The sequence below is a fragment of the Momordica charantia genome, assembly GCF_013281855.1.
Source record: "Momordica charantia cultivar OHB3-1 chromosome 7 unlocalized genomic scaffold, Mcharantia_2.0 BLBB01000007.1, whole genome shotgun sequence".
In the NCBI taxonomy this organism is placed as follows: Eukaryota; Viridiplantae; Streptophyta; class Magnoliopsida; order Cucurbitales; family Cucurbitaceae; genus Momordica; species Momordica charantia.
In genome coordinates this window covers 13317397-13345137 of record NW_028275165.1, presented here as the reverse complement: position 1 = coordinate 13345137, position 27741 = coordinate 13317397, and the positions used below count along the sequence as shown (strand labels likewise).

The 27741-nt window shown below is 38.6% G+C and overlaps 1 protein-coding gene across 3 annotated transcripts; it reads right to left on the bottom strand.

Moving 5' to 3' along the window:
* Positions 1–27391, bottom strand: LOC111023504 (golgi-to-ER traffic-like protein). Of its 3 annotated transcripts, none has more exons than XM_088126397.1 (12): positions 27054–27388; positions 26359–26438; positions 25936–26014; positions 22014–22095; positions 17680–17830; positions 17387–17477; positions 16788–16871; positions 16001–16047; positions 7255–7383; positions 6590–6674; positions 6307–6431; positions 1–261 (listed from the first exon to the last, which is right to left on the bottom strand). In XM_088126397.1, exons 1-11 carry the CDS (start codon positions 27123–27125, stop codon positions 6330–6332), a joined length of 1002 nt encoding a protein of 333 aa, XP_087982523.1. In that variant the 5' UTR covers positions 27126–27388; the 3' UTR covers positions 1–261; positions 6307–6329. The 3 variants fall into 3 exon arrangements, with proteins under 3 accessions (XP_087982523.1, XP_022156655.1, XP_087982524.1); XM_022300963.2 differs by having other exon boundaries at positions 6351–6431; positions 27054–27385; XM_088126398.1 differs by lacking the exon at positions 16788–16871 and having other exon boundaries at positions 27054–27391.
* Between the last annotated feature and the right edge of the window lie 350 nt (positions 27392–27741).

Here is a 27741-nt window from a genome sequence, read left to right as displayed (position 1 = left end):
TTTCTGAACGATAAAGTTCATAATGAAGAGTCAAGTGATCATCAATGTTGAAGAAGAAAAATGTAACTTATATAACAATAACAAATAGTGGATGCAAAAAAGAAAAAGGAGACACATGACCTAATTTTGGGAACAAGCCCAACATGTGGTTATGCAATTCCACCTTCATAAAGAACCACAGAAGCAGAGGAGCTGAACCAGTCAACTGGTGGCAGCAATCAACTGGACCTCACTATTCGCCGCTCGTCATCAGCCCATCATCTGCGAAACCCTTGGTTAGATTCTTGGTTTTTTTAAGAGAAATAAACTTTTCATTGATATAGTAAAAAAGAATTAAGTAAAGAACGCTGTGGCGGAAGATTATTGCCAAAAAGAATTAAGTAAAGAACGCTGTGGCCGAAGATTATTGCCGCAAACTTGGGAACTAAGTATTTTGACCTAAAACTGAATGACATATCTCTACTATCAACTAAAGGACCTTGGAAATTCATCCAGAAGCAGGGACACTCATTTTCTCAAACGTTTGCTGCAAAGTTGGAAATGGCAAAACTACTCGTGTTTGGACAGACTGCTGCATTGGTCAAAGATCTTTGATGAGAGACTATCCTTTACTTTCGCCCTAGTGTTACAAGGCTAAAACACCAAGCCACATGGAAGAATGTTTCGGTTGCTGACTTTTGGAATGGCCAAACCTAGGGAGCATCGATATGGATACAAGACACGGATATAGACACGGTGACATGCTATTTTCTGAAAATATAGGATACAGCCACAACAAGGACCCGTTTATTAGATATACAATTTTTTTAGGTATACATATTTTTTTATACCAAAACGAAATTCAAAGTCTTTCCGGAGGCTCCGGTGGAGGCCTGGCAACACCTGACTCGCTGACAACCAATGTTGACCTGCCTACCCTAATCCTCGACAAAAGGGAAAGATAAAGCTACTCACACCCTTGCTCCCTTTGACCCGCCTCCCAAAGCTATGGTACAGAAGCTTTCTTCTATACATGATAAGGAAAGCACGTGACTGTCAGGGATAAAACCCAATCCTTCACTCTCCTCCAAAGAAGGAAACCTAGTCCCTTACAAAGCAGCCCTACCACTGATGGCCTAGACGAAGTTGACTATTTCTCTAGCCTGCTTCCCGATGACAGCCCTATTCTGGCTATCTGCAACAGCCCCACCACCCTCATAATCCCCACCGTTCTTTTTGGTGATTTACCCATAACCGAGGCAGCTCCTACTAACATATCTACCCCTGTACAACACGATTCTCTTCCCAATGCTCCCCCCATTATCAACCCTCCTTCCCACCCCTCTCTTTCCCCATTGGCGGCCGACAAAACAGTACCGTCCCCCCCGTTGGCCAACTCAGCCAGCCCGGAATTTGCCGACAAAGAGCTGGCTAAAACCTTTTTTTCCCCAACCACATACAACGCTACCTAGCCAACTACCTATAGGAGTCGGGTTTATGCATCATGGCCATTCCACGGAAACAAAGACTAAAAAGCCAAACAAGAACCAAAAACCAAAATCTGGCTTACGAGAGCTCAAAAACTTAACTTCCTCCATTAACTATGAGAAACAAAAACTTAACTTCCTCCATTAACTATGAGAAAAGGAAGCTCCTGAAAGGGGACCATCCCACATTAAATGAAGATCCTCTCATGGAATGTGAGGGGCTTGGGCTCATGGAAGAAGAAGGCGGGCCCTTGTCAAGCAATCTATCTCCTGCATTAATCCTAGTGTGGTGATTCTCCAAGAAGCAAAGCTATCCCAAATCGACACTACCATTATTAAATCCCCTTGGAGCTCTCATGGGATCAATTGGGCGGCTTTAAATGTTGTGGGTTCGGCAGGTGGGATCTTTGTTCTATGGAATGACTCGATCTTCACTTCAAATGAGATCATTGAAGGTAACTTTTCCCTTTCCTTACTTTTTACTAGCTGATGGCTTCTCTTTCTGGATGTCAGGCATCTATGGCCCCTCTACATCTGAGCACCGTTCTCAATTTTGGAATGAGCTAAAAGACCTTTTCTATCTCTGCGATAATTTCTAAATCATTGCAGGAGACTTTAATGTCTCTAGATCGTCTTAGGAAAAATCCAATGGTCGGCCCCCTTACCAAAAGTATGCGGCTTTTCAATTCCTTTATTGATGAATCTGGACTTATGGATATCCCTCTCATCAATGGCAAGCACACTTGGTCCCGGAATAGCTCCCACTCTCTTATTGATCGTTTTCTCTTAACTAAAGGCTGCACTGATAAACTTGGGTTGCCCTTTGCTAAACGTTTAGATAGAACCACATCTGACCATTTCCCTATCCTCTTGGATTTCGGTCAGACAAATTGTGGCCTACTCCTTTCAGATTTTTAGAATACGTGGCTCGCATACAAATCTTTCAAGCCGTTTCTTGAGTCTTGGTGGAACAACAATCCCATCCATAGATGGCCGGGTCATAGATTGATGATGAAGCTCAAATACTTGAAGTTTGCTTTGAAGCTGTGGAACAAGGAGCATTTCGGGTGTATACATTCCCAAAAGGACAAGCTCATCAAAGCCCTGTCCTCTATAGATGAGATGGAAGGCGCTCACATCCCTTGCCCGGCCAAAAATCTAGAGCGAACTACTATCCGAGAGGATCTCCTCTCTCTAGCTGCTAAAGAAGAGATTTACTGGAGGCCGCCAAAAAGCCTCCTTTCTAGGATTCCCATTTGGTGTTGCCCCACACCATTACCGATCACCAATCTGCTTTTGTTGAAGGTAGGCAGATCCTCGACTCTTCAATCATTGCTAATGAACTTATAGATGATTGGAAAGCGAGAAAAGGAGAGGGTGTGGTTATCCAACTTGACCTTGAGAAGACTTTCGACATAGTGGATTGAGACTTTCTGGATATGGTTCTTCATTATAAAGGCTTTGGGGAGAAATGGAGGAAATGGATTCGAGCTTGCATCTCCACCACAAGCTTCTCCATCATCATCAATGAAAAACCTAGGGGCAAACTCACAACCACGAGAGGCTTAAGACAAGGGGACCCATTGTCTCCTTCCCTTTTCATCTTGATCATAGATGTTCTTAGCCGGTTACTCCTCCATGGGGAACAAACAGGCTTCCTCACAGGTTTTGTCTCTAAATGTGGCTTGGTTAATATTAACCATCTTCTTTTTGCAACTGACACCCTTTTATTTGCTAAAAAGGATCCAGCCATCACAAATCTTCACAAATTCATCAAATTCTTCAAAGTAGCCTCAGGTCTCAACATAAACTACACAAAATCCAGCGTGTATGGAGTTTCTATTAACTCGCTTGTCACGGAGCAGATTGCAAAAGAGTGGGGTTAGGCATCTGGGAGCTGGCCTAGCTCTTACCTAGGTCTCCCATTAAATGGGAATCCTAGAAAGGAGGCTTTTTGGCTGCCTATTATTGAAAGAATACAACATAGGCTTAGCAGATGGGGCAATCTCTTTATCTCCGAAGGAGGCAGGCTCACCATCCTACAATCAATCCTCACTAACCTCCCAACCTACTACCTCTCTCTCTTCAAGCTTCATGGTAAGGCAGCCGATCGTATTAGCAAAATCTTTAGAGACTTTTTGTGGGAAGGACTGAGCTTAAATGGTAAACCACATCTCATCAATTGGACCCGTACACAGCTGCCATTAAACGAAGGAGGCCTAGGTGTTGGAAATATCATTCATAAGAACCGCGCCTTATTATCCAAATGGATTTGGAGATTCACAGCTATGGAGGAGGCTCATTGCGGCTAAATACTGTGAATCTCTCTCTGTTATATGGCCACCCATCAAAAACAGTTTGCACAGGGGACCATGGACTGGAATCTACAAACAAACTAGCATCATCAAGACTTATGCTACCTGTAGAGTGGGGAAAAGAAGTCGGCTCAGCTTTTGGCACAATAAATGGCTTTCTCAAGGCTCTTTGGACAGCCTCTTCCCAAGCCTCTATGCCATTTCATCAAACAAGGAGGCCACTATCTCTGATCTATGGTCACAAACCACATCCTCCTGGGAATACAATTTCTGAAAGACATCTCAAAGAGGAGGAGTTTACTGATTGGATGGACCTCTCCCATATCCTTTCTGAAAACAAACCCACCTCCCTTGTTGACCAATGGTTTTGGCCCCTTGAAACCAATAGTACCTTCTCCACAAAATCGACCTACCGTATCCTCACCACAAACACAACCTTATCGACCACTACTCACAAACACAACCTTATCGACCACTACTCTTTTCCCTCGGATTTGGCAAGGGAGATGCCCTAGAAAAGTAAAATTTTTCTGTTGGGAGCTTAGTCATGGGTGATCAACACTCATGATAGGGTCCAAAAAAAAACTTCCATTTTATACCCTTTCCCCAAGCTGCTGCCATTTCTATATGGATGCATCAGAGACACAGGGCCACCTATTTATTCGTCGCATATATGCAAATCATTTTTGGAATTGTCTCCTTTCTACATTTGGATGGAAGACAGAACTACACAACAAACCAAAAATCTTCCTTGATCAACTTTTGGCGGGTCATCCTTTCAAGAAAGGAAAAATGATCTTGTGGATCCAGTTTGTTCGGGCTTTCCTTTGGAGTCTTTGGTTGGAAAGAAACAATAGGGTCTTCAACGACAAAGCGCTCCCTTGATAGGGTTACTACTCTAGCTCTTGGTTGGTGTAAATGTTTCTACCCCCTCAATAGCTACTCTCTAAATGAACTTATTACAAGCTATAAGGCTTTCTTGTAATTGCCCATGTGGCCTTTGGTATATTTCATACCATTAATGAAATATTTGTTTCATATAAAAAAAATCAAGTTTATGCAATTTTATGTTTAAAAAAATAAATTTGATATATTTTACTCTCAAAATTTATTATTTTGTCTTACATTACTATCTATCGATTTCTTATGCTTAAAGAGTGTTCGTTACGTATCTAACAAGTGTCGAATCTATTTTTACTTTGTCCAACAACCAATTAGACAGTAACACACATCTATTAAGCTAACAAGTGTTTGATAAGTGTCAGATTGTCAGAGTGTCCGACATTAAAACATTACCCAAAATGAAGTGTTCATGCTTCTTAGACCAAAACAAAGCTTGGAATATGGACTTTAGAAGAAATCTCAAAGAAGAAGAAATTATAGAATAGGCATCTTTATCAACCCATTTGCCTTCTTTTAATCCATCTCACAGAGGATTCTTGGATATGGAACCTTGAGAAACATGGAACTTTCAGAGTAAAGTCCTTGACACATACAACACAAACAAGATTTGACCTCCCCTACGTCTCATCTCTACAAAGGAATCTGGAAAGCATCTTATCCAAGAAGGGTTAAATTTCTAATATGGGAATTCAGCCCTTCATGCATAAACACGATCGACAAGATGCAAAGAAGATGTTTGGTGGACCATCTCTCCCTATTGGTGCCGCTTATGCAAAACAGATTTGGAGTCTCAATATCACATTTTCAAAGCAGCCTCTTGTCCTCCAAGATTTGGATCAAGGGAATGGATGTCATCAATTCTCCTTCGTCATCCTTTCAAACATGAAAAGGCTACAATCTACATTACGGCTTCACCTCAATAGATCTTTCACTTGGTCCAAAGGGAGAGAAAGAAACATTAGGATTTTTAAGGAGAAAGAAAGCTTTCCACATCACTTGATCGAGTCTATTTCTATTTTGGTATTATTCTGGTGTAAAAATGTTTCACCTTTTAACAACTATAGTTTAACTTCTCTTCTATCCAATTGGAGAAGTTCTTTTTTTTAACGCTATTGGATATGGTTGTCTTTTCTGTAATTCATATCATCAATGAAATTGTTTCCGGTCAAAAAAAAAAAAAAAATTCCATCCAGATGTTCAGTTTTGGCTCTTGGACTCTCAAATGTTCTACTTTAATTTCTCAGGTTGCACATATTCTGTTTCAGTCCCTGAACTTTGTATCGATAAATTTTAGTCCTCCCTTTATTTTATCATTAATCATTTAAGAATAATCTAAGTTTGTTTGAAAACCAACTCTAGTCTACTATAAGTAGCTTCAAACAATTACTCATATAGATATCCATTGTTCAGGTAAATGAAAAAAAAAAAAAAAGAGTGCATATGTCAAGTTTTTTTCTAAACAGTTTGTGGAAAGGACACATGGTTTTTCTTTCCTTCTTTTTGCAGAGTCTAGGAACCAACTTCAAAAGCAAAATACAACAGCCATAAAGTTAGGAACCAAAATAGGATTTAAACCTAAATTCAACCATGGTAAAGATTATGAGACAAAATAGGACTTAAACCTTAATTCAACCATGGATAAGGATTATGAGACAGTGAAAATAACCTTCAAGAAATCTCCGAAGATCCCTTGCAAGGGATTTCTGCGCCGTACTCCATAGAACTTCTCTCCAATCTCATCAAGAAACTGAAGCAAAATATTTTCAAAGTTAAAATCCAATTATTTAACTCCCACTAAATTTCTCCAGAACTTCATTTAAAAAAAAAATTTCGAGATGTGAGATTATTGCACATTTCAACAATTGATGATTTATCAAAGGTTTGGGCAAGTAACAGGAGTTGCACCTCATTCAGGGCAGGTTCTCTCTCTATACTTGGCTTGTAATTTGCCCTCAGCATATTGAAAAGTGGCAAAGCATCTCTCTGCAACCTGCAAATGCAGATTTTGAGTTCTGCCCAAAAATCATAAATCCTCCTAGAAGCATCTACCAGAAACTGCAATACTGGGAACAGAACCAGAAAATACAAGATTTGAAAATTTGACCAGCTATTGAGACTGAATCAGTCTAGGAGTTCTTGGAGTCGTTTTCTAATTGAAACACTCTTTATATTAACATGTTTGGAAAAAGAAAACAAAAGTGCTTCTGCCTCCTTCCAGAGAAACGGGGCTTTAAGTATTTTCGAAAATTACAAAGAAACTTTTTAATTTGTAGCATCTATTAAAATTTTTACATTATTGACAAAACACTCCCAAACTACCAAAGTTTTAATTTGCCTTCACTACTTGATGGCGCTTTAGCCATTTCCCATTCGAGTGGTTCAAGCAATGGAAAGACGATATCAAATTAAAAAAAAAAAGAGAGAGAGAGAGAGAGAGAAATAAAGAAACACCTAGTCTTCACTCAATAAATTGATTTTATTACCATCATTCTTCACAATTCATAAATTACGTTTGCTCAAGTAGATATATTGTTGCCTAGTTTATTCAAAACAAAGTAAATGGACCTTACGTTAGCAAAAGATACATGATGAACTCCATCAATTCTGAATCAGGAAACTCAAGTCCCTCACTTTCTTCTCTCTTCTTTAACTCATCGATGATGTGATTAGCATCCCTTAGATTACCAAGAGACAAGTACCTACACAAAAAACAAACGTATTCCACTCAGTTTAGAACCATAAAAATCTAAAATAATTTTCCATATGGATTCATTAACAGTGACGAAGTGAATATACTCGTACAAGTATTAAACTTCAAATATTTCTGAAAGAAGAAAAAAAGACTTCCTTTCATTATCTTTTGATATGTTTTGGATCCCCTCTTCTATACCATAATAGTTTAGGAAGGTATAAACTCTATTTTTGACCTTTGTTGCAAGTTGGAGGCCCTAGAGGGCATTAAATTTTAAAACTACGTGGTTAGTAGTACCCTCAATATTATATCTATAGACAATAGGGGATTCGAAGTTATCCATCTCCCCTGATGGTGGCCCTCTGCAAGAAGGATGCTGAAACACAAAGCTACATTCTTCTCAATATCCCATACGCTGGAGATTTCTGGGCATACATCCTCTCCATCTTTAATTGGAATATGGTGCTACCAATGGATTTAAAATACCAGTGCTACTACGCACTCACGGGTCATCCCCTCAAGAATGTTAAAAAATTTATGTGGATCCACTTTATTAAAGAATTTCTCCATACGAGAAAAATAATGGAGAACAACCTCTCGTACAATTAAGCTCATGAAGTAATGTTTAGGCTTGATTAAGCCTTCCACAATACTGAGTTTTCTAAGAATTCTTTTTGGGATAATCCACAAAGCCTAAATACGCCTCACCTGTGTTCAAAAGCCTCCAAGTTCCACAGATAAAGATGGATTTTCATAACTTTTTATCCAGTCTCTATAAGGCATATAAGGCATGCAGCTGGTTAGGAGTATTAGTTGACATTCCTACACTCAAAAGAATGTTCAAATTCATCAACGCTCTCCAACCTTTCTGAACAATGAGAAGGCAATCTTGGTCTGCATTTTCACGTCATAAAATGGCCTTGTAAGGGTGGAAAGGGTTAAAGGCATGCTAGGGGACTAAGGAATTTGCAAAGCTTCTTTAAATTTGTTCCAGTCATTGTGAAATAAGTGCCTCCAAACAACTAACATACAAGCAAAAAAGAGGACATTGGAATTAAAGAGGATTAAGGCTTAGTGGTGTCAGAGAGGGTTAGTGAAGGAGAGTTGACATTAATGGCAGTTAGATAAAAGCAAAGAACCGTCTAGAAGCACATACTGAAGGCTTCGGGAGGGGAAGAATGGAGGAGAGAGGGGTGTTCCATAACTTTCTGGATAATGACACAAGCAGCTTGGAGAAAGAAGACTAACCAATCCTATTCTCTCAAGCAGGGATAAGAGGGCAATTTAAGCAGCCTGAGTCTTCATGCCTGACAAACTTCAGCAAGACGGCAAGAGTTACTCGCTTGTTAGTAGTCCTTCAACCTAGAAGATAAACTTTAATTTTTCAAAGACAATGGAATGGACACAATTCCCATGGATGGAGATGAAGTGAATTTTTTTTTTTTTTATAAGAATTTTATCTTTATCGAAATCAACTATTCTTACTCTGAGTGCTTCCTCTATGATTTTTGTCAAACTCTATGGAGGACCTCCATTCAAGCTTTGTAGGAAGGGTTTCATAGTTCCAAGCAGAAGGGAACAGTGTTTAGAGGATAGGAGGATGGAGTGGGAGGGGCCATTGGGGAAGATGAAAATTAGCACGATTGAGAACCATTCTCAAGCCCACGAGAATACCCATGGATTTACATGTAAAGAACCAATGCCATCCACCATTTTCAGAAAGAGCGCAAAAAAAATCTCTACAACTTTCAAATAAGGATGCACAAAGATAAATAACATCCTGAACTCTCTTCAAATATTTCTCCAAGTGTCTATTTCTCACGAAACAAATCCCTCCAAAAATATAATTCTAGCCGGCCAAAGAAAAGAGAGAAAAATATGCATGAGGACCATCACCCATGGGCTCCTTGGTAATGCTTTATTGTTTTGCTAAGTCCATAATATCCTAAAACATTGAAAAAGATAAATGATTTGGCAATACACCAATATATCAATGGCCTACATCCTCAACCACTTTTGGGGAAACTACACACTATTTGACACTTTAGAGGCAACCTCTCAAGACAACAAAACTATATACATTGATTCATGAAACAGTAATTTAAGTAGCATAAATTATTGCCACAAGTGAAATCATTCTGTTCTAAAGCCATTGATATTGTAGAAACAACAACCTAACCCTTAGAACGCAAAAATTTCAATTCTTCACTCAATACACCCATATTAATGAAAGTAAAAACAATCCTTCTTACAATTTTATATAGATCTTCAAATGGCTATACCCGCTCTCTCCGTTCTCTCTCTTCCTCCCTACCATTCTTCTGAAAGATGTCTCACCTGACCTCCTCGCCAGGCTCCCGTTTTCTCCATCATGGCTTCACGGAGACTAACCACTAAGATTGAAAACAAATCTTTCGCTTGCACTTTCGACCCAAGGTGTAAGGGGAGAGTCGTCCAGATTGAAGAACAACATCTACAAAGGAGGTTTACTATTTCTTTCGAAGAGGTGATTATAGTATGGGTGACAGATATGGTCACAGACCTTCTCCTTTCACCCCAAACTCAAAAATTCTTCCGGAAAACACCTTGTGAGAATGGTTTTGTTTGGATTCTAAAAACCACAAACAAGCGTGGGAGCTTCATCGAGTTAACCAAGGTGCAAAACTCAGGTGGGAAGACAAACATTGTAGTTCCGGCCGGCGAGGACTACAAAGGTTGGAATTCTTTTAAGCAACTTCTTCTAGACTTCCTTAATGGTTTTGAATCATCAGGTTCTGCAAAGAACTATACCAGAACATCGGTGGACAAATCCTATGCAGCTGCTCTAAAGAGCTCTTCGCCTACACGTAAGAAAGTAGAGGTACAAATTCAGAAAAAAGAAATTAGGCCGGTAGATAGGAACCAGACTCTTGTTATCACCAGGAGAGACTTCCACGACGACTGGGGGAATATTCTAACTACGCTAGAGAGTCAACTTCAGAAAAAGCTTATTCTCAATGCTTTCCAACTGGATAAGGCTATCCTTAAATGCCCAGACGAAGATTTAGCTCGGCTCCTTAGCATGAATAGAGGCTGGGTTACATTCGGCGCTTTCACTTTGAAAGTGGAAAAATGGAATAAAGAAAGACACGGATTTAACACTGTGGTTCCTTTTTATGGAGGATGGCTGAAGCTCAGAAACGTTCCGTTGCGCTTATGGAGCGAGGATCTTTTCCGCAAGATAGGTGACATCTTCAGAGGTTTTATTGATTTTGCAGACGAGAACGCGGCGAGAATAGAATGTATGGACATAGCTATTAGAGTTATAGGAAACTACTGCGGTTTCATTCCGGCGGGGATCAAGATTCAAGACACATACACCACTTTCATAGCTCAAGTGGCGACCTTCGAGGATGTGAAGCTGTTTATTGGTAAAGAAGCTAAAGTCCACAAAAGTTTTTCGCCGGAAGCAGCTTCACGTTTCCATGGAGGTTCGGAGGGAAGGACAGATCTTTGTCCAGTGGATCTTTGGAGGATAGAGGACGGCTTCTTTTACCCAACAGTCAAAGCTTTTTCCCGTTTAGAGTTTGATACGGCAGCTCTGAGACAAACAAGGACAACCACAGGCATTTCCCTAACGGCGACAGCTCCTGTAACCTCGAGTCACCCTTTGACAGGGACAAATGAAGGGAGAGAGTTTAAAATGGCAAGACGTCAAATGGGCCCCATTGAAGAGTACAGAATTTCAGAACCCACTTCAGGAAATGTTGAAACCTACACGCAAAAGACAAAAGTCCCTGTCGTAAAAGGGGGCTTCTTAAAAAGAGCAAATTTACAAATGACACAAACCTTGCTCAAAACCCTAGAAAAGTCGTTTTTAGAAAAGGACAAAAAGACTCCAAATTTCAAAAAACGGGTAGTTTTTACTACAGAAGAAGAAAGACAGGAAAAAAGAAAGAAGGAAAGAGAAAAAGAAATTGCAGAAAATGAGAAGAAAAAAGGAATACAGTTAGAGGTCTCTTCAGAATCCTCATGGTCCAGTGAGGATTTCCCACGGCCAGAAAGTCCTTTGTTAGAGAATCCTTCCTCAGAGATTCCAGAGGGCTACCAAAGCTGTTTTGATCATTTGGCAGAAGAAGAGACTCATATTATTTTTGAAGAACAGGGAACAGAAATCGTGATAGCCGAGATGGAGCCTCTAGATTGCCAAATACTAGAGTTGAGGGAAGGAGAAAATACAGTGGATCAAGAGTACCCTCCTCCAAAAGTCTTCTCTTTTACAAAAGATATGGTGATGGAGTTATGGGAAAACAATCTTTGTATCAGACCGATTCCTAAAAAAGGCAAACCAGGAGGAAAGACAAATCCCTCAGAGAGTAGAGAGGTTAGGAATCTGCTTGCTACAGGGAGAATGAAGCCAAGATAATAAACAGGGTTTAGAAGTTGGGCCATCTGTTTCTAAATGAAGTTCATCTCCTGGAATGTGAGAGGCTTAGGCGCAACCTCTAAACGCGCCTTAGTTAAGGCCCTTATTTTTAAATCTGACTTGGATTTGATTTGCTCGCAGGAGACAAAGAAAAGCTCTATCGATCGGAGCTTCGTTAGATCTCTTTGGAGTTCCAGACATGTGGGCTGGATTTCCCTAGATGCAGATAACACAGCGGGGGGTATTCTAGTCTTGTGGAATGAACAGAAGATTAAAATCTCAAATCTGTTTATGGGCTCTTTCTCTATCACTTTACAGTTTAGTCTTTTCGATGGCAAGGAGGGCTGGTTTACAGGGGTCTACGGCCCTTCTTCTTCTTCTAGAGGTAGACTGGAGGGAGCTAGACAGTCTTCAAAATAGATGTCAAAGTGCTTGGTGTATAGGAGGAGATTTTAATGTGGCCAGATGGCTTTCTGAAAAACAGAGCACGAATAAGGGGCGTATAACTCGGAGTATGAAAGAGTTCAATGCTCTCATTGAAGCCATGAACCTGGCTGATCCTCCCTTGGACAATGGTTCTTTTACTTGGTCGAACATGAGGGATTCACCAACTCTTTCCAGGTTAGACAGATTCCTTGTCTCTAAAGAATGGCTGATTATTTTTGAAGATCAACGAGCGTCTGGGCTTTTCTGCACAACATCAGACCACTTCCCTATTCAGCTTGCATCTGAGACAATTAAATGGGGTCCTATCCCTTTTCGCTTTGAAAACGCCTGGCTCGATTCTCCTCAATTGCTTCCCATGGTAGACAATTGGTGGAAGGGTTGCCCTCTGAGGGGCTGGCCTGGTTATGGCTTCATGGAGAAACTCAAAGGCCTTAAGGGATTCCTCATCAGATGGAACAAGGAGGTCTTCGGACACATTGGGATTCAAAAGACAGAGGTGGTGAGAACTATCAATGATCTAGACAAGAAAGAAGAATTACAGTCTCTTACAGCGGAGGAAACTGAAAAAAGGAATAAAATGAAGGCCCAGCTTACCGATCTTGTAATAAACGAACAGCGGCTAAGGAGAAAGGGAAATTAAGATGGCTTGAGGAAGGGGACGAAAATTCCCACTTTTTTCACCGGTGGACTTCACACAAGAAGAACCGCAATTGTATTAGAGAAATAATCTCTGATCAAGGTGTCTCGCTTACCTCAGGGGAAGACATAGAGAAAGAAATCCTTAATTATTTTGAGGCGTTATACACTACTACAACAGCTAGATGCTATATGATTGAGAATCTGGATTGGTCCCCTTTACATGAAGATCATAGACAGCAGCTCGAGGCTCCCTTTACAGTAGCAGAAATCAAAAAGGCAGTGACAGATTTGGGAACGCTCAAGTCTTTGGGGCCAGACGGGATGAGTAATGTGTTCATGAAAAAAGCTTGGAACACTTTCAAGACAGATTTGGAGAGAATGTTCCAGGACTTTTTTGAGAAGGGGGTAGTCAACAGAAGAACAAATGAAACTTATATTTGTCTTATCCCAAAAAAGAATCATCCTACTTCAGTCAAAGATTTTCGTCCCATGAGCTTGGTCACATCTCTTTACAAAATCATAGCAAAAGTTCTAGCTAGTAGGTTAAAAAATGTGCTCCCCCACATAATCCATGACGCTCAGGCAGCTTTTGTAGAAGGGCGTCAGATTCTCGATGCTATTCTAGTGGCTTCTGAAGTCGTAAGCTACTGGAGGAAGGAAAAAAGAAAGGTCTCCTTTTAAAACTGGACTTTGAGAAGGCCTACGATAAAGTGGACTGGTCCTTCTTAGATGCCGCCCTACATGCTAAAGGTTTCGGCATGAGATGGAGACAGTGGATACATGGGTGCCTTTATTCTACAAACTTTTCAGTTATCATAAACGGATGTCCAAAAGGAAAGATTTTGGCCAAAAGAGGGCTTCGACAAGGAGATCCCCTCTCTCCCTTCCTCTTCACCATTGTGGGTGACGCTCTAAGCCGCCTGATTCACTTTTGTAATGAGAGGCAAATTCTTAGAGGTTTTTCTATAGACTCAAATGCCATAGAAGTAACCCACCTTCAGTATGCTGACGATGTCTTAATCTTCAGCCCTTTATGGCTTTATCACAGAAGAATATGGAAAAATGGTGGGGAGTTATCCAAATTTTCCTTCACATGTCGGCCTTTCGTTAAATATAGCAAAATCGGCAGTGATTGGGGTGAATTGCAGCGAATCAGAAGTTAACCACTGGGCCGAATCAGAAGTTAACCACTGGGCAAACACCCTTGGATGCAAAACAGAATCGTTTCCCTTTACTTATTTGGGTTTTCCTCTTGGAGGTAATCATAGGATTTACAACTTCTGGGAATCAGTGGTGGAAAAAATGCACAAAAGATTGGAAAAATGGAACTCTATGATCTTGTCAAAAGGGGGACGCCTTACTCTTACACAAGCAGTCCTGAATAGTATCCCTACGTTTTTTTTTTTTATTCTGAGAGCACCAAAATCTGTGATTAAAGCTATGGAAAAACTTATGCGGGACTTTATTTGGAATGGAGGTCATTATAGACTGATTGGGAATCTTGTAAAATGGTCTTGGGCAGCGTTACCTTCACAAAGGGCAGGACTGGGAGTCGGTTCTTTAGCTCACAAGAACAAAGCCCTTTTAATGAAATGGTTATGGCGGTTTGCAAACGAAAAAAATAGTTTTTGGAGAAATGTTATCGCTGCTATTTACGGGAAGAGCCTCTTGGATGGTCCAAGTCTTCAAATAACTCTTCAATAGGCCGTCCTTGGATTGATGTACAAAAGTTTTCCCCAGATTTTGGCAGATTCATCTCTTTCAAAGTGAATTTGGTGGCGGCGGTAAGATTTTGGGAAGACACTTCGATAGACTCTTGTCCATTGTCTGTCTCTTTCCCTGACTTATATGCTATTTCAAATAAGAAAGAGTTCACTGTAGCAAACTGCTGGAATACAGAATCCTTGACTTGGGATTTAGGGTTGAGAAGGAATCTGTTTGAAAGAGAGCTTGACAGATGGGCGGTTTTCATCGAAAAACTTGAAGGTATGGAGGTAGGCCATGGTAATGATTCTTTATGCTCTACAGACAGAAAAGGGGATTTCAGGGTGAAGTCGGCTTTTGAGGCCCTTACCACCCCCTCTGCGAAACTAAAGGCAGCCACAACTTCTTTTATCTGGAATTTCAATATCCCTAAAACAGTGAAGGTGTTCCTTTGGACTCTTTATTATAGAGGAACGAACACAGCAGAAAAAGTCCAAAGGAAACTTCCTCATTGGAATCTCCCACCTTCAGTTTGTAGCATGTGCTTTAGAAGTGCAGAAACGGAGGACCATCGTTTTATACATTGTACTTTTGCAACATCGGCTTGGAATTTTTTGGCTTCACACCTAAATTTGGCTCTCTGCTTCCCTAAGAAGATAGATGACTTCATTGAGGAAGGTTTTGGTGGTTTGCTGCTCAAAGGAAAATCTTACATTCTATGGAATTGTGGTGCTAGAGCTCTCCTTTGGCTCTTTGGAAGGAACGGAACTACAGACTTTTTGAAGAGAAAGAGGTTTCTCTAGAGGTTTTTTGTGAGAATATTAAACACACTGCTTCTTGGTGGGCTTCGATCCACAAGAAGGTTTTTTGTAACTACGGTTTTCTTTTGACTCTCCAGAGTTGGAATACTTTGTTTGTATAGGTTCTTTGGAGGGGTCTCCTCGACCCTCTGCCTCTAGGTTGTTTGCCTTTTTTTTTTTTTTTGGGCTCCACGTCTTGATGAATGAATTCTCTTTGTTTATTATCAAAAAAAAATATATATTAATGAAAGTAAAACATATGGAGCTGAGTCACTTGACAATTGCAGGGTTTGCAACTTCAATTTTAATATAATGCAGGCTATTAACTCACGTCGAATTGATGATAAAAAAAAAATTCTATAGTTGCAATAACTGCAAAGACACCAAATGCTTGACTTTTTAAAAGTGACACGTGATTCTAAAAAGTGGTTCCTTAGTCTTACACTAAAACTATTAGCAACTAGATCCCCTAAAGGCAAAATTTCCATCATTTTCAATAGATTTACTGTGTCAATATTTGTCCATTTCATTAACCCGTTATCTCCCCATATACATTAATCCATGAAAATTTCCTTGAATCTAGAGTTCTCAATTGGTGGCAAGTAAAAATAACTTTTTGATAGTCTTACATCAAAACTGCCCGTGCTATAGCCATGTCATCTTCACCTGGATAACACTGCAGGGTGGAAAAAAACATTGGATCAAATTATGAAAGGAAATAGAACAAGAAGACAGATAACAGAATGATCAGCAAGACAGAATAAAACGGCCCATGAGTATAACAAACAAAACATATAATTTAGAATATTATTACTTACATGAAAATAGCAAATACTAGGAAACCTGCACTCCCTCTACTTAAAATCAAGATTTTAAATATTTGTCAATGTCAATATTTCTATTATACCATAAAAATATCAACGAAATTAAAAAATATTAACAAAATATCATTAATACGAACATAAGTATTAATAATAATTTTTTAAAACTTACTTAAAAAGTATGAAATGCTTGTTAATTTAAATATTGGGTTATGAATATTTTAGTATGATTTTTCTAGAAATATCCATCGATATTGATATTTCAATAAAATGAGCCTCAATATTTTTGTCAACCTTCAAAACTTGAATCCTTTCTTACCATATTAGCAAATAAGGAATCACTTCAAATTATCTTTGAAGAACATATATTAATAGCTGTACGTTAGCTAATAAGTATCTCTCACAAGGTGTAAGACCACAAGACACGTGAAAAGAACAAGAGATATGCTTAAGGAACATAAGAATTTCTGAAGCAATTAAAATAATCCATGACTTAAAACCTTGATTCAACCATGGCAATTGGCAAGTATGAAGACTTAATGAAGATTGCATACTAATCCTCGAAATATGAGAGATAAAGAAAAGCTCTGATAACCTTGCCCATAAAGTTCACTAATATAGAAGCAAACTCCTTGGGGTTATTTCCTCGAACAAAGTGATATGATACTTTGGCCATGTCCTGCAACAAGTAGAATACTGAAGATACTATTAAACCAGTCAAAGTGGACAAGCAACAGTTTCATCATCCATGTTCAACGCTTCAACAACCATATCAAAGAGTTGAAATGGCATGCAAATGCATCTCGCTGCCTTGTCAGCAAATATATTATAGCAACAGTACAGGTCATTGCCGAATTACATACTCCAATAAAGAAAACTCTACCTTGCCGGGCTACAAAGCAAACTATCCAAATGGTTTAAGAGCCTAGCTCAAAAATCAAACAACAACCCTTCTCAAAATGCTACATCTTATTTCTATTAACAAGTCAGATATGTCAACTCTAAAAAGTATAGACATCATAGACATTAGACATTGAATTAACTGCCACTATTCTATCTCCAAAGGGACTGAAGTAACATTAGACCTGTCAATTGCATTTAAAATGAACTCATCATACACACAAAGCACACAAGTTCTTGGAAACAAAGAACAAGTACAAACAAGGACTTAAAGACTTCTCCGGTCAAACCTACCACTTCTGGTGATTCAGAATATATATATGTAGCAAGCATCACATGAATTTCTGGAGATCCATTCCTGTGCGATCCAAACTCCATAGACCACCTGATAATTTAAGGATTTGTTCAAAGCACATATCTTCTTTAGTACACAAGGATTAGACAGTAAAAATCTAACTTGATATGTAAGAAAGAATGTATCACATAATTCAAACAGCTGCACCTTATAATAAGATGCTCATTTTTGTTTTGTTTTTTTATTCCCAATGTAGAAATAACTAAGTACTGGGAAGGGGACAATGTCTCACTTTAGAGCTGCTTTCAGAAAGGAGGAACATCCTTCTACACGTGTTTTTGCCGCACCAAGTGCTTCCGAAAGTTGTTGCACATCATCATCTTCCCCCAACTGTAGAGGTAATGGAATCTGAGGAAAATTTTTATAAATTTTCCTAACACGATCTAAAACAATGTTTGTCATAATCATGAAAAGATGAGCATTAGAACTTCATACACACATCAGTTGACAAAAAAAGGTAGTAAGAAATAAAAAATAAAAAATAAAAATTTCTTGCACATAGTTAACTAAATTAATCCTCAAATAGACTTGTCTTAGAAAGAGCTAAGGAACATATGACAAAGTTACCAAAAAGAATCTAAAATTTTTTTTTAACAAGAAACAAACTTTTATGAAAAGGAAGAAATTTTTCAAGGATACAAACTCCCAACGGGAGCATAGAAATAAAGGAAAAAATAGTCAAATAAAGAACAAAAATCCAAAAGATACAATACAATAAAACATCGATGAACAAAGCAACTATAAGCTCAAAGAAAACATGCGCCAAAAGAATCATGAACACTCCTTTCAAACTTGAATTATGAGGCTCATTCTCAGAAGAACATCTTGGCGACAGACTAATAAAAAAGAGGATGAACAAAATCTGCAAATAACCTTTAAAAGGCTTGACCACATCAGCCGACTAATTAAGAGATCCATCAAAAGACCGATAAATGAAGACTTGGAAAGAGCATAGGCCTTTAAAATACGACTTAAGGGCAATTAGAAACACAAAAGAAGTCCTCAGAGACTGAAACAAGAACAATCAAATTCTCAAAACCTTCGTCCAACCCAGCAAAGATGGAAAGCTCAGAAAAACTACTTTGATCTGCAAAGCCAACATAAAAACAACTCCTGGAAGCATCCTTGACCCTCCGTGAGAACCAAAACTAGAAAGATTGCCAAATAATAGAGGAAGAACAGAACTTTAAAATGACCCTTTTGGATTCCAAAAAACCAAGCTTTGAACAAGATTAAAACTTCGAAGCAACTTTTAGACTCTCATCAATGATTGGAACTAGAGTTATGCCAAATTCTTCAAAATATTGAAAAAGGCTTTGATTATTGGAACAAGAATTGTTGGAAAACAGGAAAAGGAAAGCAATGAAGCCGCTCTCCCAGGAGGGTTTAAAGAGTCTTGATCTTCCCCAAAAAGATTATTAAAATCTTCTGTAAAAGAATGCTCGGAGAAATCTTCATGATCAACCTCTTGATCTTCTGGAAATCTGGGAGGATCCTGACAACTTATACTAATATTGCATCCTTCCTCATCATCAGATGAATCACATACATTCTTATTCTTAATCAATTTCTAATTTTTTGAGTTAATGATATCGAGGCTAAGGGCTGAAATTTCTTTAACTTTCCTTTTATTTTTCTCCGCAATATGTTATTTGTCCTCAGTAAAAGAATCCAATAATTTTTTTTGCATGATCGGATCCTTTTTTTTTTATAAGAAACAAAGAGAATGCATTCAAATCAAAAGAGCCCAAAAAGGCGAGAACAACCTAATGGCGGAGGGTAGAGAGAACCCTCCCCAAAGAGAACTATACAATCGCATTCTTCCAATCCTGTGAAATCAAAAAAAGACTGTAGTTTCCAAAAGCCTTCTTGTGGATTGTGGCCCACCAAGAAGCTGTATGCTTTGTATTCACACAAAAAGAATCTAAAGGGACAGATTTGTCCTCAAAAAGTCTACAATTTCTCTCTTTCCAAAGATGCCAAAGGAGAGCCCTCGCTGCACACTGCCATAGGATCGCAACTTTGCCTTTGAGCGCCACCCCACCAAATCCTTCCGCTATGAAGTCATCTATATGTTTAGGAAGACGGAAGGAGAAATCCAAAAGCGAAGCCATATAGTTCCAAGCCCGAGTGGCAAAAAAACAGTGGATGAAAATATGATCCACCGAATCTGAATTTCTTAGGCAGAGACCACAAACCGAAGGGGAGAGCGTCCAATGGGGGAGCTTTCTTTGTATTCTCTCAGCTGTGTTTGTGCTCCTATAAAAGAGAGTCCATAGGAAAATTTTCACCTTTTTTGGAACCCTAAAATTCCATATCATAGAAGCTGTGGTCGTGTTCAATTTAGGGGAGGGAGCCGTCAAAGCTATAAAAGCTGATTTCACTGTAAAACGACCTTTACTATCAGCCTTCCACCATAAACGATCCCTGCCTTGGCCCGGAACCATACCTCCTAATTTGTCAGTGAAAGAAGCACATCTATCGATCTCCCTATCAAAAAGATTCCTTCTCAACCCGATATCCCAAGTTGAAGACTCGGTAACCCAGCAAGCTGCCACATAATGGTTCTTTTTAGTGGAAAGGCCGTACAAATCAGGGAACAAAGAAGGAAGGGGAGGAGGAACAATCCATCTATCCTCCCAAAATCTCACTGAGTCCCCCCTTGAAACTTTAAAAAAAGTGAGCTTTGTGAAGGCCTCTAGGTTGTTCTGTATATCTATCCAAGGTCTTCCAATAGAAGACCCTTGCAAAGGCAAAGGCGTCCAACCATGTGAATCCTCCCCATAAATGGAAGCTATCACCTTCCTCCAAAAACTATTTTTTTCCATTGCAAAGCGCCAAAGCCATTTCATAAGGAGAGCTTTATTCCTTAATCCAAGGGAACCAATACCGAGACCCCCCTGTTTGTGAGGCAAGGCAGTCCATGACCATTTCACAAGATTTCCAATTGGTCTAAATCTTCCACCATTCCAAATGAAGTCTCGCATGAGTTTCTCCATGGTCGAGATCACCGACATAGGAGCTTTTAGGATTGAAAAAAATAGGTCAGGATGCTGTTCAGAACTGCTTGTGCTAGAGTTAATCGACCCCCCTTTGATAGCAACAAAGATCTCCATTTTTCTAGTCTCTTATGCATTTTGTCCACCACGGCTTCCCAATAGATTGGCATTCTATGATTTCCTCCGAGAGGAAAACCAAGATAGGAGAAGGGAAAGAATTCTGCCTTACACCCAAAAACAGAGGCCCAGAAATTCACATCTGCCTCACTGCAATTAATCCCTATCACTGCAGTTTTAGCAACATTCAATGAAAGCCCCGTCATAGTAAGGAAAATTTGAATCAGACCCCACCAATTTTCCATCATCTTAGGAGAATAAAGGCTAAAAATCAGTACATCATCTGCATACTGAAGGTGTGTTACCTCTATAGAATTTTGGCCTACAGCAAAACCTTTTAGGATGTTCCTTTCGTAGCAAAAATGAACTAGCCTACTGAAGGCATCTCCCACTATGGTGAAAAGAAAGGGAGAGAGAGGATCTCCCTGTCTAAGACCCCTCTTTGCCAAAATCTTCCCTCTAGGTCTTCCGTTTACAATAACTGAGAAGTTTGTGGTCGAGAGACAACCCCAAATCCACATCCGCCATCTGACACCAAAGCCTTTCACCTGAAGCGCTGCATCTAAGAAAGACCAATCGACCTTATCATAAGCCTTCTCAAAATCAAGTTTTAAGAGGTAGCCCTGTTTTTTCTCCTTTTTTCCAGTAGCTAACTGATTCAGAAGCTACTAAAATAGCATCAAGAATCTGTCGCCCTTCTACAAAAGCCGCCTGAGCATCGTGAATGATGAGGGGGAGGACCTTCTTGAGTCTGCTTGAGAGCACTTTAGCTATAATTTTATAAAGAGAAGTAACCAAGCTTATGGGTCTAAAGTCTTTTACTGAGGAGGGTTGAGTTTTTTTGGGTATTAGGCAAATATATGTTTCATTTGTCCTTTTGTTGATAATTCCTTTCTCAAAAAAATCGTGGAATGTTTCAAGATCGGATCCTTGGAGACCAAATCTCTCTCTTCATTAACCCCTTTATCCAAAACCAAGATTTCCCCCTATTTGAATTTAGAATACCGCAATCCACGGATAATTTTGATTTGAATTTTCATCTCGAGTATGAAAAGGGTAAAGGGGGAATATAATCTCAAATCGAAATGCAAATACTGAATAACAAACACTAAAAAAGCAATGGAAAAATGATAGGATCCCATTTGTAAGAAAATAATACTATAGCTATATTGCAATACCAAAGAGAAATTACAATAACAATAGTCTTTCAAGAGGGTTATCCATCTCCCAAGTCTCAGGCCAATTTCCAAAATTCCAACTTTCAAACCTCTAACTCAATCTATGTATAACCATCCACTCCAACCAACTTCCTATGTAGTTACAACTATGCCACTAGAAACCCAATAACATCCCCGATACATACTTACTAATACCCTAAGAAAAAAGATATGGCCAAGTATGTCAAAGTTTTTTTTCTTTGGGTGGATGAGGGGGAGTGGATGGAACTCACCAAGAGTATCATCATCATAAGGAAATTGGCCTTTAACAAGTGTCTCCACGAATAACACAGCAAGCTCTGCTCCGCAAGTAACCTGAAAAGTAGTAACCCTTAGCCATTTACAACTAGTATGATTAAAAATCTGAACTTCATTTTTCTCCATTCTCAACAGTAAAGGTAACCTTTCTTCTGACACAAATCCTAAAAAAACATTACATTTAACAGAGCAAACACATTAACTTATCAGCTGGAAAGCACAGACACGCCATTTAAAGTATACTTTTTTATTTTCAAGGGGTGGCGGGAACTACGAGACAAATTTAGGAGTAGCATGGGATGCATTCTAGTAAAAAAAAAAAGAGGGAAGAACACATTAGATTAATAATTTCTGCAGACATTCTAATAAAAAAATCCCCACAAAAATAAATAAACAAAACAAAGAGAAAAAAGAGGAACATAAGTGAACCAAGATCTCAGATCTCATAAAGACAACCACAACAAAGACCTACAAAGAGAACCTAGGGCTAGTAAGATGGTAGAAACACTAGGTCATTGTAGGTTGCACCAGGGGAACGAAAACGATCTATCCTAGAAATAATTTTGTGCCAAGCAGATTCGAGGACTTAATAGCGAAAATTATTCAATGTGGCCATCACATTTCTTTTGCCCCCTCAAAACCCTTGGATGCATTGTAGAACCATAACTTTTAATAAAACAGTCAGCCGCATCATATCATCTTCCTGAATAATTTCTCCTCGGCGAGAAAAAGAGAGAGAAGAAGTCTTTAGATACTCGGTGTTTGTAGCAAGGAAATAGTAGACTGGAAGACCATGCGTACAAGGATTTTCACAAAGAATAAAGAGTTCAGATTCTGTGAGGTATCTCCTCACCATTTCATATTTCATAATCAAAGAAAACAGCCCTCGGGCATTACAGAAGCAACCCACCAATTCGAGAGGGTGGGGAAACTCTCTTTAACCTATCCTTCCTTGCTTTGAGGCACAAAATAACCAGCATATCCTCCCTAACAAACACGGCAGACCTATATCTTCCTCTACGTGGTCCCCTCCTGTACTAACCAGACAAACATTCTCTCTCCTGGCCATCATTGCCATATCCCTTTCTACCCCTTCTAGAATAAGTGTTAACAATGGAGGCTCTTACATCTTCCTCCCAGTCAGCAACACCTTGTCTTCGAGGTGGAATTCTGGAAATTGCTTGCGAATTTCTTGAACGGACTCCCACATGACTTCTTCAGCGAAGTTATTCCAACTGAGTAACAACTCTTGTTACCCAATGTCTCTGTTCAGGCGTATGGTGTACACTTCTTCTGGTTCAACAATCCACTACTTCTTCTGGTTCAACAATCCACTCAATTCCATCAGTGAATTGAGGTGAAATGTGTTGTCTGGCCTAAGCATTCCCCACAACTTCCTTAAGTTGGGATACATGAAACACGGGGTGGATGGTTGCATCTGCAAGCAAATCAAGTTTGTAGGCAAACTTCCCAATACGTTGAACAATAGTGTAAGGACCAAAGAACTGCGGTGTTAGTTTCTCATTCCTTCTTTTTGCCAGAGATTTCTATCTATAGGATCGAAGCTTCAGAAAAACCTTATCTCCTGCCTCAAATGCCTCAAATTCCACATCCCTATGATGGTTATTTGGTTGTTTCTTCAATCTGTTCTGGGCTTGATTCAACTAGTCCTTGAGGATCTCTAATGTCGAGTCGCACTTTGCCGGTTGTTGATTAAGACTTGCATTAGACGTCTTTTGACTGCCATATAAGTTTAATGGGGGTGGTAATCGTTTGTAGACTGCCTGGAATAGCGTGATACCTATCGAGCTATGATATGTGATTCTACCAATACTTCGTCCAAGACAATGTTTTAAAAGGCTTTTGATGCTTACGCCTTGAGGCAAGGCTTTAACTTTTAGCCTCGAGACTTACACCTTCTTTGAACCATAAGAGGCTTACACCTCTTCGAAGTTGAACTGAGGCTTAAATTCTTTACGCCTCATGTAATGATTAGAATAATATTATTAATTTGCGCAATTCTTACAAATTATAAAGGTTTCTCTGCGTATGGAATGCAGTGTAGGGGTGGTAACAATTCAATCTATTATTACTTTTACTACCTAGACTTTAAAAACATTGGAGACAAATTTTATAGAATAATTGAATCCTATTAGTTACAATATTAGTGATATTGTAAGCATACAGTTTCTTGGTGGGCTTTGAAGAGAAAGAGGCCTCTTTTTAATCTTTTAGTGTTAATATTAAGCATACAGCTTCTTGGTGGGCTTCGATCCATAAGAAGGTTTTTTTGTAACTATGGTTTTCTGTTGATCGTGATCCTACAAAGTTGGAATTCCTTGATTGTTTAGTCCCCTTGGGGAGGGTCTTCTCAACCCTCCACCTCTAGGCTGTTCTTTTGCCTATTTTGTTGGGCTCCTTTTGATATGGAATACAATCTTTATGTTTCTTATCAAAAAAAAAAAAAACAAGTTACAATATTAGTGATATTGAGAATGTTCTTTTAGAATTTTTATTTAAGTGGCAATTAGCAGGTGAATTTTTTATACTTTTACGTTTAGCAATACTTGATCATACAAATTCTAGATTTGTGTAATATTTTTAATTAAAATTGAGGCTTACGCCCCATACCAACTCAAGGCCGCCTTTAGCCTTTTAAAACATTGGTCCAAGATAACCACTATCCCCATTGCTTCAATGTTTCACTGCAAAAAACAGCGTAGGTAGGTCTCTAAACACCTATTTACAATCTCAGATTGCCCATCCATTTGAAATCTCAGATTGCCCATCCATTTGATGATGGTAAGCTGTACTTCGCTGAAGCTTGGTACCCTGCATCCATAATAGCTCTAACCATAAGTGGCTTATAAAAATCCTATCTCTAAGCACGGGAAGCCATGTAGTCTTACTATCTCATGCACAAATGTTCTAGCAACTGTCTTGGCTGAAAAGAACTACCACAAAGATAGTAGCATTCCGCAAGACCTTTGTAACCCCTCTGCGAAGTCCATGGTTATATCTTTCCAAACATATGTTTGGAATTGGTAGGGGTTGCAATAGTCCTATAGGAGATGCTGGCACTGATTTGTTCTTTGACAGATACAACATTCTTCAACATACTTCTTAGTGTCAATTTTTGTGCTAGGCCAATATAACTCCCCTATCAACTGCTTGTAGGTTCGTAGAAAGCCCGAATGTTCGCCCAGAACAGAGTCATGATACATATGCAGTACAACTGGTATGAGAGCAGATGATTTGGACATAACTAAGCAGTTTTTATACTTCAACATACCATGCTAGATGCTAAATTTTGGTACACTTTTGGGGAAGAATATTACATCATCAGATAATTTTTTTTCCTTTTCATATTCAAAGTTTTTATTAAAACGACCAGCTGAGAAACCAAGGATCCATCCTTAGTTTTTGTAGCTCTCTAGGGCTTGAGATCCTTTTCCCTTTTTTTAGGTAATTAGTCCTATTATTTCTTGCAACTCCGTTGCTATTTCTTTCCCCTTCCTGTTACATATTATCAATGAAATTTGGTTTCTTACCAATGTATATATTGTCCTCAATGTTATCTTGTGTAGTGTCTTATTGTTTGGGATATGGTACATCACTCTCTATCACTATGTCATGTCCCATGTCTATATCCATGTTTCTTAATATTTAAACATAATATATTAACAAGTCACAGAAGTACCATATACTATCTACACTTTCACCGATTCTCCAGAGTTGTGGACTTCAAGTATGGTTCAATGAAATGAAATTGAAATTTCAAGGCCCAAGAAATAACGTCATTAAAAATGTTAAAACAGCGATCTACTGTGCAACAAATGCTAAACAAACATCCAATCCAGTAATTACATACGCAGAAAAGATGCAACTAGCTTTGACCTGCTTAAGTTTCAATTGGGTGCATGCCCCAGATTGAAGAATATCCAAGGCTTCTGAGTACTTTTCTGCAGCTAAATATCTGTAATGAGGCAAACAAATGTTCATGAACTTGCAATTTGATTGACTTTAGAACTTAAAGATTCAGTTGGACAACCTATAGAACAAATCGTGTTCAATTGATTGACTAAACCAACCCCCCCCCCCCCCAATTTCGTATAATCATTTGGGTGAAGATAATGGTTTTAACAGTAATTGAAAAAATTAAGTCCATAAATACTTGTGATTGGTAGAAATTTGCAGTCAAGGGTTTTACAGTTTAACTAGAAGCAGTGCAGCAAAGGTATTAAGTGTATTGGTTGCATAATCATTTGGAAATATTCTTCTTTTAACGATCAAAAGCAAATGAAGAAGGTATTGCTGTACCTTGCACCGACAGTTTTGTACATCTGTTGAGCTCCGTAGTAATCACCCTCTTCAATAACTTCTTCTATTTTATAAATATGCTGTATTTAACAGTTTCAGAGAGTTAATGCAGTCTAAAAAAATTCCCTCAATTCCACGAAAGAAAAAAACTTGAAAACATTAGCCCAAAAGATTTAATTGAATATCAAGGTGGGAGCAGTTAAAAGCAGCTATAAAGCAAGAAAAAGAAAAAGCACACAATGTACAGTTTTAAATAAGTAGAGTATCAAAGAGTAATCAAAATGACTCGAATAGAAGGTTACTGCCCAATGAACTAAAAGCATGGTCTCTTCCACTATTACATTTTTCTTTGCGTAAATTTCAAACTCCAAATAACATAATCCACGGAACAACTTTCATTCTTTTGATCCAAACACGACATCTTCAACAATTTGTGTGTCACTCTTTCTCTCTTTTTCCAGTCAGAAATTGATAGTAATCGTGAATACAAATGTCATGTAATTTATCTATTTCAGTTAAAACAAATCCTACGAAATAGTAACAAAATGAAACGCTGTAACTGAAATTCAGTCTTAAAATTCTTATCGCCCCTACATTTTCCCGCTCAGGGCTCAAATTCAATCTGAACCAGCCTTAAAATGAACAAAAATGGGGGAAAAGATCTCGAATAACAAATTTCAAACATTCGTCAATACCTCTTGAACCGGAGGCAGTACAATCCGCCTGGATCTCGCACGCGACATGGTCTTCTGCAACGGGTGCGCCATATTGAATTAATCAATAAGAACCCCAGAAAAAGGATTGTTTATTCTATGCGCCCTCAACCTCCCAATCGAACAAGAAAGAAGAAGAAGAAGAAGAACCGAAGGATTTTTGTGTTCGATCGAGAACTGAACTGTAATCGAAAAAATGAAGGTTTGTGTTGATTGGAAGCTTTTTTTCCTTTTATCAAAATTACTTTCAGGAAAATTGCACTTCCAATCCCTACGCCAAAAAGGTTTTCCAAAACGCACAATTTAAGTTTGCTAAATAGTTTTCTCCACCGCTATCATAATAATTCTCATTTTTATCTTGAAACTTTGAAGACTTTTTCATTTTTATCCATAAATTTTAAAAATTTATATTTTAGTCATTTAGTTTTCTAAATTTATCTACTTATTCTTATTCCCTTGAAGTCGAGGATTAAAATCCTCGTAACCTCAATTTAGCATCCTCGAATCCTCATGCTTGCTTTTTTTTTTTTCTTTTCTACTATTTCTTTGTCAAAATTTTAAATATCAACGTCAATAGAAATATTAATTAGATTTCATTGAAAAAATTGATATTCTTAGAAGATCAAATAAACCAGTAAAATTAAATTGAAATATAAATGAGTGTCTTTCT